Raw genomic sequence first — 15,282 nt, 5'->3', positions numbered from 1 at the left:
ATAAATTCAACCAAACATTTTTTCTACTTGAGGTTGAAATGAATAAAAAAAATTAAATTAAAAAAAAAAAAAAACTCAAAACCCTTATGTGGTTTCCCATAAAACACGGAACTCATTTGAGGTTTTGCATGTAACATTTAACATATGTGATATTGTTTAATGTGTAAATTGTTAAACATATATGAAAATAAAAAATGAGTTGATCGTGTGTCATCACATGAGCATCACTAAATATGAAAATGTGTCATCACATGTTTCAATTTACTTTTCCTTTCTTTTTCTTTTTCTTTTTTTTTTTTCCTTCAGATTTTTAGGGCCCGTTTGGTATATGTGTTTGAATATATGTTTTCAGTTTTTAAACAACATTACACATATTTTCACACATTTTTTCACTCACACATATTTCTAAAAAATACAAACAACGTTATTAGAACAACATTACCAAACAGATCCTTAGTGATTTGCATGTGAAATAATACCATAAATTGGTCAAGTGTTATATCCAAAAATCTCAAGAGGGTTTTGTGCTAGATGGGGGAAACCATACGGGAGTTGTGTAATATATATATATAAAGTTTCATACAAAAGAACACAGTGTGAAATAGGGGAATGTATTTGGTGCATTCGACATATAGATAAACTCTCATACAATATGTGGATTATACACAATTATGAGACTCACATGTTGTGAAAGAGTAGATGTTTATCTTGGATGCCATTATTGGTGAAGAAAAAGCACTTCTCTTGTTTGACAATCGCTTAGCTAAAAGCTCATCTGTCATGAATCTTATAACTAAAAGCTCTCTAATTAATTGGAAAGGTTTGGGCATGAAAATCCAGTGATGTCCCATCGACATGTAGAACATTTATGGAAAATTCTTGTAAGAAAGCTCCAGCTGAATCCCCCCTTATAAGATCAATAAAAAGTGATGATTAAAGTCCCTGTGGTTTACATAATTGAACTTGATTAAAAGGGAATCTTTTTCTCAACGAAAAGGTTATATAAGAGCACACAAAGCAACCCCAGATAGAGAAAAAGTTCAAATATTTTTAGTTGTATAGTAGCTTTTTAGTTTCCCTTTACCAAGATTTCTATCTGGCCCAGTTTTATGGGCCTCATTTCCTGCAGATTTCACATAAAGTCAGTGGCCCATCCCCGTTTTAGATAGCTACAAGAGAGAGAGAGAGAGAGCAAAGAAGCTACAATCAATTAAACAGTCTACAGACTCTACACAGTACAGAACTCCCTCATTACTGTCGGCAAAGTGAATGTACATATAGACAAATACGTCCAAATTCAAAGGGTGGTGATGATTTACTGTGACAACATTGTATAGATTCATTCGGAAAAAATAGAGAACAAGAAGACAATGTTGTACAAAGAAACCGACCAACCGAGCTGAAGTGAACTGTCCAATGTTGAAAAAAATTGAATTGAAAACTGAAAACAGGGTACACCTACACACTAAACACTACACACACATGGGAAAGAAAGAAGAAGGGAACAAAAAGGGCCACCATCTTTTTGAATACGAGATTATGCAATGATAGCTTCAAAAAGAACCTTCGCTTTTTTCTTCAAATCTCTCTCTCTCACAGAGAAAATCATCTCCCTATTCCTCCCGATCCATCACAACTTCAACTACAACAACAATGATGTACCCATTTCCCATCAGGGTCCCACACCCATCAATTTTTCCGTACAAAAGATTGATAGGAAAGGCTAATGATGTACAGCTGGTGTGTGTGATTAGGACCCACGTACCCTTTCCTTTTTAGGCATAGACAAACCCACCTTCCCTCCCATAGGGGTCTCCAACCATCAGTTTGTTTTAAATATTCCGAACTTTAATCATACCTCTTTTTTATTATTTAAAATTACATCAATTCACTTATTAGTTATCAAAACTACAAATTTGGTAATATTTTACATTAAAAGAAGATAGTGTGTGAGTAGTGTAATATTTCTTTCATGAAAGGTCCTTGTTGATATCGATTTTTTTTTTTTTTTTAACATCAATCACAATCATAATGTATTGTTTCGATTTTTTTTTTGGTTGTTGTAAAATTAGTATTTATTTAGACTTATTATTTATTTGAATAATAGGTTTAAAGACATAATGATTTTATAATTACTGAATTGACATATTATGATTAATATACAATTAAAATAATTTTTTTTTATAAAAAATATAATAAATGCCTTGTTAATTGTGGTCCTAATTCATGATGTTGCACTAATTACTAATTAGAGCCTACCACCTCATTAAGTTGTGCGGTTTTTTCTCCATAATACATGTTTTGAATATATTGGCCAAATAGTTTGAAACTTATCTCGAAAAATAGTATCTTTATGAAACCACAGATGGAACTCAACTCTTCGAGAGGCGAATTTTCTATCAAATCAGCTAAGGTGGCTGTAGCTGATGTGAAACTCAATAAGACTTGAGCTCCAAAAAGAGGGTATTTTTCGGTATGAGTTTGAAAGAACTCTATTTGGCCAAGTTCAAATTGCATTATTGAGAGAAAAAAAAAAGTCCTAAATTGGGTGGATCTTGTTGCGACTGAGATCTAGTGTATCGTACAATTATTACTTCCATGTGAGTTGTAAAAGTTAAGAACGTAAAGATGTACAAAAAGTTAAAAGCTTTAGATTTTTTTTTTCATAGAGCATTGAATTCGAATCTAATCCTGTTTTGTTTAATACTTTGAGAATATGGTTAACATTCATATAAGGTATTTGTTAATGTGTAATTTAAGAAATTTTTATATATCATTTTTGTGAAAAATATAAAAAGCTATAAGAAATTTTAATTAATTTTTTTCTATTTTAAAAATAAAAAGACTATAAAAATATTTTCTAAATAATATACTATTTTTTTTTTTCAAACATTAATTTCTCATTTGGATTTTGCCACGTGGGAATGCATGGTAAATTCTGTAGGTGGGGGGGAGGCTAAGGCTAAGGCTAAGGCTTTGATGTTAGTGAGCTGAGCTGACCCGTGAGTGGAGACAGGAGGGAAGGCAAAGGCAAAAGCAAAGAGGTCAGCAATCAGCAACGTCTGATGTACGTAATCAGAGGTTTTTTGACAGTGTCTCAGTCTCAGACCAACTGAGATTCTTTGATTTTTGTTTTGAAATCTTACGTAAGAATGGACGGTGCAGATCCCGGGACAGACAGACCACTGTTGCATCATCTGAACAGCAGAGTAAAAATAATTATAATTTAAAAAATCTATAGAAAATTAATTAAAGGAATGCGGTAGATGAGGGACCACGCGCTTTCACCTCTACAACCAGCAACTAGCAACTAGCTAGGCTCTTTTAGATCTCTACTCTCTCTACTCTATTCTGTCTACTGCTTACTCGCTTAGGGCACAACCGCACAAGCTGTAGTTGTCTTGTCCCATGATTCTAAATGTAGATTTTTAGTACCTACTTTCACTAATTATTATTGTCCACTCAATATACGTAATCTTAGGCCGTATAAAAGATTCCACCATTTTCTTTTTTTTTGCACTATAAATTTTTTTTAATTATTTTTAAAATACGAAAAAAAATAATATCTACTCACCTTATATTTATGGTAAATTTTATTATGAATTTAATAAATGAGAAGAGAAAATATCATTTTATATGCTCTAGAGTATTTAAAAATTCTCTTATTATATGTCCAATTTTTTTGTAACTTAAAAAAAATCTAATTTACATCAAGTTTATGTTATTGTTATTACCATTTATATGTAGAATAATTTGAACTCTTTTCTTTTAAATTTTATGCTTTCACATTTAACAAGCTCAAATCACATTATCATGTATTTTGTGATTTATAAGCCATGTGGATATTATATGACATTTTTATTAATAATTTGTTTACAATATAGTGGACCAAGATTGTGAGTAAATCAATAAATTGTAGACACGTGATCAAAACAACTGAAAACCAATTAGCATAATAAGAAAATGGATCATAGTTTGAGAGATATTATTACATTTTTACACACACAAAAACACTACTTATGCTGAATTTATAAACTACATATATACACTACTAATTTTTTTTATTTTTTATTTTTAAATTAGGGGTGGGTCATTGCCCCCCATTGTCCAAGAGTGGCTTCGTCCTTGCTTGGGAGAGACCCAAGCTTTTAACCGTTTATATAAAAATTTAAAATGAGAAGTATTGGAGCCCATGGCCCTATAGGCAGAGGGAAGGGGGCTGCGGGGAGGCATGCCCACCCCCCCCTAAATAAAAAATTAATTTATTGGACACATGTCTTGCCACATTAGTTCTTTTTTTATTTTATTTTTTTAACCCAAATCAATTTTTTTTAAAGAAATTTTTCTAGTTTTATTAAACTGGGCAAACCCAAATTAAAAACACATATCTCCCTAAAATCCAAAATCCCTAATCGTGAGGACGCCTTCTCCTTCCGATAGCTTCTCTCTTCCAGCAACACCTTATCTACTACAGCAGAACTAGTTGTGTCTCTCTTAATTTTTTATTTTCATTTGGCTCAGTTTTGTGGCATTTTTCGTACTTTTCTACTTCATGTTTTGAAATTTTGCTTATATATAATCTTTTTTTTAGTTGATTTTTATGCTCAATCTCGCATCAGTGGAGATTGACCCTATGGTTGCTGCAATAAAGAAACTCCATTTTTTTAACCCTTTAACTTCGTTATAGTTGCAAATCGAGGAAAAAAAAAATTCGTTGTAGTCCACTGTGAAATCTGTTTGAGACCATTTCTACCTTAAATGCTTGGACCCACTTGTAGTAATATACACATGCAGACAAACACATTCAAATGAACTTTTGCATGATAAGTCACATGATTTTAAGGGTACCAGATTCACACGGAAGAGATAGACTCGTGCTGCTAGAGTAGAGAATGCGTTGCTGGAAGAGAGAAGGTGCCACTAGAAGGAGAAGGCGTTGCTGTCCTCACTGTTAGGGATTTTAGGGAGATATGTGTTTTAGATTTAATTTGGGTCTGCCCCTATTTAATAAAATCTGCAAATTTTCTTATCAAACCCAAAAAAAAAGATTTGATTTGGGTTAAATTAATTTGGGTTAAAAAAAATAAACTAACATGGCAGGACATGTGTCCGTTGATGTGGCAATAAATTAATTTTTTATTTAGGCCGTTTGACACGTCAGACTTTTCCATCCATGAGATAACAGCAAGGATTAAGTTGACACAACNGGAGGCATGCCCACCCCCCCCCCCCCCCCCTGAATTTTCCAAAAATGTCCTTCCCCTCTATTGTTAATAAACTAAATTAGAAAATTTTTGATACTATTTTCAGAGGAAATATAAAAGTTGTTAAAAAAATTAATTGTTTATCATTTTCTCATAAAAATGTTTTTTTTTTTTGACAATCTTTCAGGGAAAAAAAAAAAAAAAAAAAAAAAAAAAAAAACTTCGTTATAGGCCACTGTGAATTTGTTTGAGACCATTTCTACCTTAAATGCTTGGACCCACCTTGTAGTAATATTCACATACAGACAAACACATTCAAATGAGCTTTTGCATGATAAGTCACATGATTCTAAAGGTACCAGATTCACATGGAAGAGATAGACTTGTGCTGCTGGAGTAGAGAAGGCGTTGTTGGAAGAGAGAAGGCACTGCTAGAAGGAGAAGGCGTTGCCGTCCTCACTGTTAGGAATTTTAGATTTTAGGGAGATATGTGTTTTAGATTTAATTTGGGTCTGCCCCTCTTTAACAAAATCTGCAAATTTTCTTATCAAACCCAAAAAAAAAAAAAAAAAAAAGGATTTGATTTGGGTTAAATTAATTTGGGTTAAAAAAAAATAAATTAACATGGCAGGAGATGTGTCCGTTGATGTGGCAATAAATTAATTTTTTATTTAGGCTATTTGACACGTCAGACTTTTCCATCCATAAGATAACGGCAAGGATTAAGTTGACACGGCACTAAAAAGTTAGGGACCAAATTGAAATATGGTGTAAAGGATATGGACCATTTATGTAGTTTACCTTAATACATTTTTTGGTTTGGTCCCCCTTGACAAAATTTTTGGCTTCTAGATGGCGATAAATTATAAGATCCACATGGTGGACAAGTGATGTGGTCCACAATTCCATTAAAAAACTTCCACCTATTTATAATTATTAGTTAGAAATTTTTTTTAAACAAAAATTAATTACTGACTCAGCAATTTTAAACAAGTAGAAGTTTTTAATGGAATGGTGGACCATATCATTTGTCCACCAGTGGACTCTATAATTTCTCCTAGATGGCCCCTTGGTATCTTAATGGTTTCATACCTAGCCTGCCGCCCTAAATCACATGGGATTAATCCTTTATTGCTAAGCCGATCAATCTAAGTGGTAGTTTGAGGAGTTTAAATTGTGAATAAGGTAAGACTACCCTTTTATTTGGGGTAGAGGAAAGTAATAGGATGAAGGAAGTAACAAGAGGAAAGAGGAAAGCAGAGTGAAAAGAAAGGAAAGTAATTTTCTTGTTTGCCATGTAGAAGGTGAGGATCCTCACCTTCTTTTGGCTTATAGCTTACAATTTTAGCACTTTCCTTTTTTCGTTTGTGCAAAATTTGGCTTAAAGGGAGGGGAGAAAAGTAAATTCATTGGTTAAACTATATTTTACCTTTTGATTTAATAATTGTTGAGGAAAATTCTTAATTAATTATTCTCCAATTCCTAGCTATGACTAATATTCCTTTAGTTTGGCATGCAAAACAAATAAGGAACGAATAAACTTTTCATCTTCTTTTCTCTATCCTTCCTTTCCTTCATCGAAATATATGAAAAGACTTTATATAAAATGATTGCCTTTCCCTTTCTTATCCTTTCCTTTTCCATTCTTGCGACTAAACATAGTTTAAAGAACTTGGAATATTTTCATTTTTGTAGTAGCCGTAAATGATGACAGTCTATATTATTGTAAAAAAAAAAAAAAAAAAAGATGACAATCTATATATGGGGCACTTTTTTTTGTTTAGTTTATAATAGATTAATGACCATATTATTTATAGATTTACTTTTTAAACCTTTCAAACAAATCTATAAAGTATGATTGATGGCAATGGGGCAAGGCGGGCTCGAAGGTTGGGGTCTTCGTCCCCGCCTCGCATGATTTTGTCTTATCTCATTTCCACCCCGACCCGCATGACGGGAAAAACTTTCCCACCCCATTCCCGCCCCACCCCGTAAAACTCTACTTTTTGTTAATTTACCTTATAACTAGTACAATTTTTTTAATGAAACCTATTTCATTAATAAAAATATACTTAAAATTATAACTAAATTTATCCCATCAAATCAAATCAATTTTTAGAAAAAATTGAATAATATATCTAAGTGTTTAACAAGACAATCACAAAAAAAAAAAAAAAAAAAAAAATCTCGTAATATAACACATAACAAAATAAAGGCAGAGAACCACATTAGGTAGAATAAAATAAGCTAATATTGATATGTTTGTTTAAATAGTAGGGTTTTAGGGTATAAAAAATTACAATTATAACCCTTAGCAACGTGGGGCGGGGTGGGTTTAAAAAATCTAAACCTATCTTCGCTTCACCCCGTAGTGCAGGGCTAAAATTTTGCCCCCATTCTCGCACTACCACCTTTGCGGAGTGGGAAAAACCTGTGCAGGGTGCAGCAGGGAGGGGCAGATTAAGCAGGGCATGACAAAATTTCCATCCATAAGTATGAGGGTAGATATATAATTAATTTGTATTTGTGAATATGTAATAATATAAAATTTATTTTCTGGTAAAAGATGTATTGAATTTATAATTTTTATTAAGTTACCTTATGTATTAGAGCACGTNGGCATGACAAAATTTCCATCCATAAGTATGAGGGTAGATATATAATTAATTTGTATTTGTGAATATGTAATAATATAAAATTTATTTTCTGGTAAAAGATGTATTGAATTTATAATTTTTATTAAGTTACCCTTATGTATTAGAGCACGTATTTAACCTATTGAATTGTTTAATTTATGATAAAACGAATTATCTATACACAAAATATGGTATGACCTTATCAACTTTGATAGAGCGCCAATTGATGACAACTCCTCCTATTAATATAAGAGGTTTTTTTTTTTTTTTTTTTTTTTTTTTTTTGGGGGGTAAGAATACTATTAAATTATGAATATAATAATTGGGTTAAAAGTTAGTGGCTGTGGGGTTAAAAAAATTCACCACTTACCCTATTAATATATATATATATATATATAAATTTTCTTAAAATCTGAACTACGTACCACTCAAGAGTAAATATGTCACATTTATCACACCAGCTCTGTTTTTATTTTTAAAATTATTTTCTTTTTCAGTTACACATCATGAAAGCAGGGAGCATTCAAAGAAAGGTTTCTTAAAAGTAGTGAAAGTGTGAAACAATTACCCATGTAAAGATAACTCTTTTATATTTAACTTTTTTTCATTTGAATGAGGAGGAGCAAGCTGGAGTTTTTGTTTATAGTAGGACCTTTGCTTCGCTCACCGTTTCATGAACACAATTGTTTTTTTCCTTTATATTTTCTTCTTATATGTTTTTATTTTCTAAACATTAAGTTTTGTTTTCATTTTATTATATATTTTATAAACTTTTTTTTATAATAAATTTTATAATTTCATAAGTGGAATATTTTCCATGTAAGTTTGTTTTCATGTTGTTTGTAGTTTCTTGCTATATCTATTTTTGCTGTTGTTATATTTCTCATTTTTAGTTTTACAAATAAAGTGGCTATTTTCTAATCGTGTAAAGTGATTATAATTTATATAATTTGAATTACTTCATTTACTTTTTTAAATCTTAATATTATTCTAATTATGAAATCTCTAATATATTTATAAAAAAATTTCTATAAACATTGAATAATATCAATTGACTTACATAGTTTATATAGTGATCTTATAATTAGCTTATAAATTTTAATATTTAAATCTTTCAATCAAATGGTATTTAGATATAAACTTCTCCCATCGTAACTATTGAATTATTAAAAAAAGGAAGTAATTATCATATATAGATATTATATTTCCAAAAAAAAAAAAAAAAGCATTCAAAATCTAGAGATTAATGGAGAATCTATAACACTAAAAAAGTTAATTTTTAAATTTTGCTCACTCTAAAAGCTCAATATTGGAATCTAAGAAAATTGATATGGCTTCTTGGAATGTGACTTTGGATTGCACTCCATTTAAAACAACAATGTTAAGGGCACAATATTTTCACCACTTGGTCAGATGGAAAATTGTCATTAACTTAAGAATAATGATATAAAACACAATTTTTTTCTCAAAATAAGTGACATGGCAAGTTGTTTTTGGTTTTAGGTAGTCTTATCAACAATATTATTGTCTATCATGAGAACTTACCAACTCAACAATTATATATATATATATATATATGAAAGAAAACTGATCTATGTAAACTTATTGTTGGGTAATATCTCTTTCATATAACTTTCATGGCTCTATCACGTACCCCAATCTTGTTATACTCAAGATAAATTATGTCACACAGTTGTAAACTAAATTGTATAAACTTTCTGACTCAATACTTATTTTTCAAAACCAAAAAGTGAATGAAAGATCAACGGCAACCAATAATAACCAAGTGAGCCATGGCTTTTAGCCGCTACTATGGAAGCCGATGGTGGGTCAAAAAAGTTCAGACCAATAAACTGTAGACGCGTCAGCTAATCAGTACTGACAACGGATTATCATGATCTTCCAATATCTTGCCATTTGTCACTACCTTATTAGGTGAGGCATTTACGTATATGCTTTCACTCTATGCAGAGAACGAAAGCAAATCTCTTTCAAGTCTTCTGAACTCTACGTTTATGCGTATATGAGTATGTATTTTTTTTTTTTTAAAGAATTAAAATTGAAATCGGGTCTTCAACTCACGATTATAGATAAAAAAAAAAAAAGTTTGTAATAGTGTATATAACGGAGTGTGTGTAACAAAAAAGAGAAATAATATTTTATTGGCCACCAACAACATAGTAAGAGGCTTATGCTAATGTGTGAGTGTGTGTGTTTTAAAGACTTTTAAGTGATGAAAGGTGATGAAAGAGTGATGAATGATGCGGTAGACTCGGATCCTGTCTCCTAAGTAAAAGCTCATATTTCTGCAGAGACAAGTACTAGACCTCTCTCTCTCTCTCTCTCTGACACAGTAGTAATTAATTGACATGGGAGACCAGTATGGACTGCCTGATCTCCGGCAATTCATGGCCGGAAGAACTCATTTCCCGGGCATGACACAACCCACTGAGCCTTTCTTTCTACAAAGGAATATAGTGGCAGCACCTCCTCAGCTTCACTACGAGCCTATAATGGTTGGTCATGAGGTTTTGCCTCGTGGACTTCAAGTTGGGTTTGGTCATGATTCAAGTACTACTAGTGCTGCCACTCCCAACAACACAGCAACTATTACTACTACAACAAGTTCAGCTGCTACTACTACACTTTGTGGTTCGCAAATAGAGAGTGGATGGATGGGATATGATGCTATTGGAAATACTAGATGGCCAAGGCAAGAAACTCTTACTCTTCTTGAGATCAGATCTCGTCTTGATTCCAAGTTCAAAGAGACTAATCAGAAAGGACCTTTGTGGGATGAAGTCTCTAGGTATATCCATCTCTCTACTAAGTACTAACTGCACCATTCTTTTTTTTTTTCCTTTTTTTTTTTTTTTGGTTTTGTTTTTCTTTTCAGTATTTTGTTTTTCTTTTTTCAAACTGGGTGATGCTTGATTAAGAAACCCTATAGCGTTTTCTTGATATCTTTCTGTTCTTCTGCTATTTTTGTAAAAAAAGTGATAAGCTTTAAAGAAAAAATTATGTTTTTTTGCCTGAGTTTAGTGCTTGAGAATGACAAGCCATTGAAGTTAACTGAGAGACCCAGGCTGTTTCTTTTTTCCCCCTGATTTTTTTCTGGTTATGTCTAAGAAATTTGGCCTGACTCCTTGATGTTTAAGTACCCATATACTGGTTTTGTGTGATGGTGTGACCAGTCCAAGAATCTCTCTCTCTGAAACCCAATCTTTGTATTATAGTTCAGGAACCTGTCCTTGCTCAATTAGGGCAATCGAATCTAGTTAATATAGAATAAAAGGATTTATTATACAGATTTTTAATTAGGAGGAATGTTCTTATCATTTTATACAGCTCAAATATTAATAAAAAATGCTCAACCAAGAAATATTACTTGGAATCTTCTTTAATAAGTACTACATGGCCTTATTGTTAGAAATCTCTAGGAAACAACTAGTACTAGGCTAAATTATTATTTATTTAATATATTACGTACCATCATATGTTGAAAATTACCCCCTATTTGTTTTGATCTAAATTAGTTTGATTCAGGATAATGGCTGAGGAACATGGATACCAGAGGAGTGGGAAGAAATGTAAAGAGAAATTTGAGAACTTGTACAAGTACTACAAGAAAACTAAAGAAGGTAAAGCCGGAAGACAAGATGGGAAGCACTATAGGTTCTTTCGGCAGCTGGAAGCAATCTATGGAGAAGCAAGCAATAATCATGCCTCAGTTTCAAGCAGCCTTCCTTATCATCAGAGCGCTCGAAACAATGTAATTCAACAAGATAATCAAGAAGTTGTTCAGAACCAAAGGCTATGTACTGAGAGCCTTAGTACTTTCTCTAACTCATCTGAATTTGAGACTTCCTCCTCGGAAAACAATAATGATGATGATCTTTCCGCCATTGCATTCATGATGAATCAATCAATGGAGAAGCAGAAAGTGATGAATGAGAGACAAAGTTACCAAAGGACTAAGAAGAGCTGGAAAGCAAAGGTTGAGGAGTTTGTGGACTCACAAATGAGAAAGATAATGGACACACAAGAGGCTTGGATGGATAGGATGTTGAAGACTATTGAAAATAGAGAGCAAGAGAGGGTGTCTAAAGAGGAAGAGTGGAGGAAAAAAGAGGCAGCTCGGTTTGATCAAGAAGTACATGAACTTTGGGCTAAAGAGAGAGCATGGGTTGAAGCTAGAGATGCAGCATTAATGGAGGCTTTAAAGAAATTCATAGGGAAAGGATTAGAAGTATCACCAATGGCTGTAGAAACTCAAAGCCATGAAGAAAACCAGGTTGAAACTATTAACAATAACAGGTGGTCTGAAATGGAGGTTTCAAGTTTAATACAGCTAAGAACTAGCTTGGAACTTCGATTCCAAGAAAGTGGGTATTTGGAGGAAGGTCTTTGGGAGGAGATAGCTGCAAAAATGGGGTCTTTGGGGTATGATAGAAGTATGGTTGCTTGTAAAGAAAAATGGGAAAGTATCAGCATCTATTATAACAAGACAATGGAGTGTAACAAGAAGAGCAAAGAGGATTTGGATTTGACAACAAGCAGTAGTTATTTTCAGCTACTTAATTCCTATCAAGGTCAGGAAATTCCCAAACATAGGCCTGAGAGCATGGGACTTCAGCTAATGGATGAGGGCCTTCCACCTTCAAGTTCCAATGTAGGCACTAATGAGGTCCACCGTAGCTGCTTTCAAAATGAAGAGGAGAAATTGTGGGAGAAATATGGTGTGAAGTTCAATAAGGGAAAGAACCAACGAGTTTAGCTCAAGCAAGCAAGAGCTTCAGCTTTTCAAAAAAGTACAGATGGATGCAACTTTTTCAGCAGGTAAGATTTGTGGCATTTTGTGGTCTTTTGTAGAAGTTTTCTGACTTGGGACGTGTTTATGCTAATCATCAATGCTTAAGTGAACCTTAGAGATGCTTTATTTGAAAATATGAAATGTCTTAATTTCTTCATAGAATCATATTGATTGAGGCCTGAGGGGTTTAGCTAATATGCTAATAGAAATTTGAAAAGGGGCTGTGCACCCTTGTTCAAATAATTGTTTGTACTTCTCAGATTTGTGTACTTTTTTTAATGTCCTTAAGTCTTTCTTGTTTGGATATAGTGTATAGGAGAATGACCATAACAGACATCTTAGTGCACATCATGTATATGCGCCAATGTGCGTGTACTTATTCTTTACCAATTTCACTTATATCTATTTTTTACAATTTATTTGTTATATGGCATTTGTGTGTTTCAGTATGTATAATTGGGTGTGTGAAATAGACATTGCGCATGATGTATATAATAAGAACAACATTATTGGTTTTCTAATTAAGTTCCTAATATTTATGTCAGTGCAGGTCTTCTTAAAAAAGTTTTCTACCCGTAAAACCTTTGAGCATTTCAAATGACATCAAATACCATTCCATCCTCTAAATCTATTGCGAACACCCAAATATAGATGCTTTCACATTCTGATGGATGAAGGGAAAAACATGGAGGAGAGATATGGTGTGAAGCTCATCAAGGGAAAGAAACCCAAGTTTTGCTCAAGTAAGGAGTAATCTAAGTAGTTTTATTTTGTATATATAACTTGTATGAGATGTTTAGAATTAGATTAAGTAATTTATGATTTGGGGACTGGTTTTGTTTGTGTAACAAAGCAATGACTAGCGAACTATATGTGGAGCTTAGTGCTTAATTGGAAAGTTTGGGTTCAGATGAAACCAAAATTTCTAAGGGTTTCTTGATGATCATGGTTGAGGGTTTTGCAATCCCCACCCCATCCCACCCCCCCCCCCCCCCAAAAAAAAAAAAAAAAATGTGGTAAGAGATGCGTGGACTTTGGTTTGCTCTAGACCCCACCTTAATCCAAACCATTGGATTTGGGTTAATTAATACTTCATAGTATGTATATCAATCTCATGTATTTTCTTTAAAAAAAAAAAAAAGCATATTTGTTGCAATAAGTGGGGAGGAAAGATATGAACCAGAGTCCTCTTTTATAAGAGAAAGACCAATGAGCTATAAAACTCTTGACATCAATCTTTAGTAATTGTTAAGCAATCTTAGAATTCAATAATATGATATTTCATTTTAATAAAAATATACTACCAAATATAAAAATATGAATAAACTCAAAATTTCACGTGAAAAAGTTAATTTGGAGCACTAGTCAATGTACCATAGATACCATGCATACCTAATAAATTTCCCTCAATATTTCACCTTTTCTCACCATTTTTAGGGGTTCTGCATAAATCTTTTCTCTAAAGTTTGTATGGCAACCCCAATGGCAAAAAATTTCTTGGCTTATGGGTTTGCAATCCTAAAATTTTTCTATATTATAAAGCCAAAGGGAAATAGAAATTTTTATATTTTCTTAATACGAGGAAAATATTTCATTTAACATAGTAAGTCATACTGCCATATCAATGAGATATGAAACCTGTTCATGAATGACTTTCAGTCTTCTTCATGGGGCTTAAATGTTGCTCTGTGTGTTTTTACCAACATAGGGCTCCCCAAGTGAAAAATTTCTCATCGAAATTATTTCTATGGCCTGCCCATAGAATAGATCTCCTCTGCAGTCTGCAATCAATTTATTTCTCATGCTTAAGATGTAGTATTTGAGCAATTCAAAACCCTTTCCTTTTTGTTCCATCAGAGTTCATTGCTTAACACATTTATTAGTTTTTCTATGATTTCAGCTGGCGTACTCAAAACCTTAAACTATTATAATACGAATATAATATTAAGAGGGGTTTTCTTTATCTTAATGAATACAAGGGTTTTAACCAAAAAAAAAAAAAAAAAAAAGAATACAAGGGAAGCTTGAGGTTGTTAGGGTTTCAAATATTATGAAAGAGTGATGCTAAGTAAACATGCAAATTTTACTCTCTCTCTCTCTCTATATATATATATATATATTCTTACAAATGTGTCACTAATGACAAAAAGAAATTAAACAATCATTTACAATCTTATTTCAGTGACACAAATTACATTCAATCTCACATTAGCTTGTAATTTTTTATAGTATAATTTATAGTAATTTTAATATTTTTCATTATAAAATGAAAAAAATCAAGAGTTAGATACAATATTTAAGTGCTATTTCTTAGGTTTCATTCTTAAGATTTTGCTATGTGAGATTTTTTTTTTTTTTTTTTTTTTTTTTTTTTTTTTTTCACATGGGAGAAAAATATATTTTTTAATTAAGTAATCACATGACAGAATCTTAAAATGAGAATTTAAAGAACAACACATAAGGTACTGTACATAAGTTTTGTCCAAAATAAAAGCCTATTAGTGGGATATTAGTGTTATAATACAATCCTTATTAACTGTGTTCCCAAGTACAAAATTCATTTGATGGCATAACTAGAGTGTGGTTAGAGAAATAATATCTTCCTTGTAAGTCTAAGATGAGGCAAAGT

General features: G+C 32.2%; 1 protein-coding gene across 1 annotated transcript; it reads left to right on the top strand.

Moving 5' to 3' along the window:
• The first annotated feature begins 10,074 nt into the window (after positions 1 to 10,074).
• On the top strand, positions 10,075 to 13,593 carry LOC111983073 (trihelix transcription factor PTL). Its single transcript, XM_024014730.2, has 3 exons — positions 10,075 to 10,649; positions 11,387 to 12,679; positions 13,204 to 13,593. Exons 1-2 carry the CDS (start codon positions 10,210 to 10,212, stop codon positions 12,615 to 12,617), a joined length of 1,671 nt encoding a protein of 556 aa, XP_023870498.1. The 5' UTR covers positions 10,075 to 10,209; the 3' UTR covers positions 12,618 to 12,679; positions 13,204 to 13,593.
• Positions 13,594 to 15,282: the final 1,689 nt, after the last annotated feature.

The sequence above is a fragment of the Quercus suber genome, unplaced genomic scaffold (assembly GCF_002906115.3).
Source record: "Quercus suber isolate HL8 unplaced genomic scaffold, Cork oak 2.0 scaffold_344, whole genome shotgun sequence".
NCBI lineage: Eukaryota > Viridiplantae > Streptophyta > Magnoliopsida > Fagales > Fagaceae > Quercus > Quercus suber.
Note: the sequence above shows the minus strand (reverse complement) of the source record. Positions and strands in the feature narration are given on the sequence as shown.

Bases quoted from the DNA above. Each gene is read 5' to 3' on its own strand.
- LOC111983073 (XM_024014730.2), top strand. From the start codon at position 10,210: ATGGGAGACCAGTATGGACTGCCTGATCTCCGGCAATTCATGGCCGGA. The intron at 10,650-11,386 runs GTATATCCATCT...AGTTTGATTCAG, and splicing joins TTGTGGGATGAAGTCTCTAG to GATAATGGCTGAGGAACATG.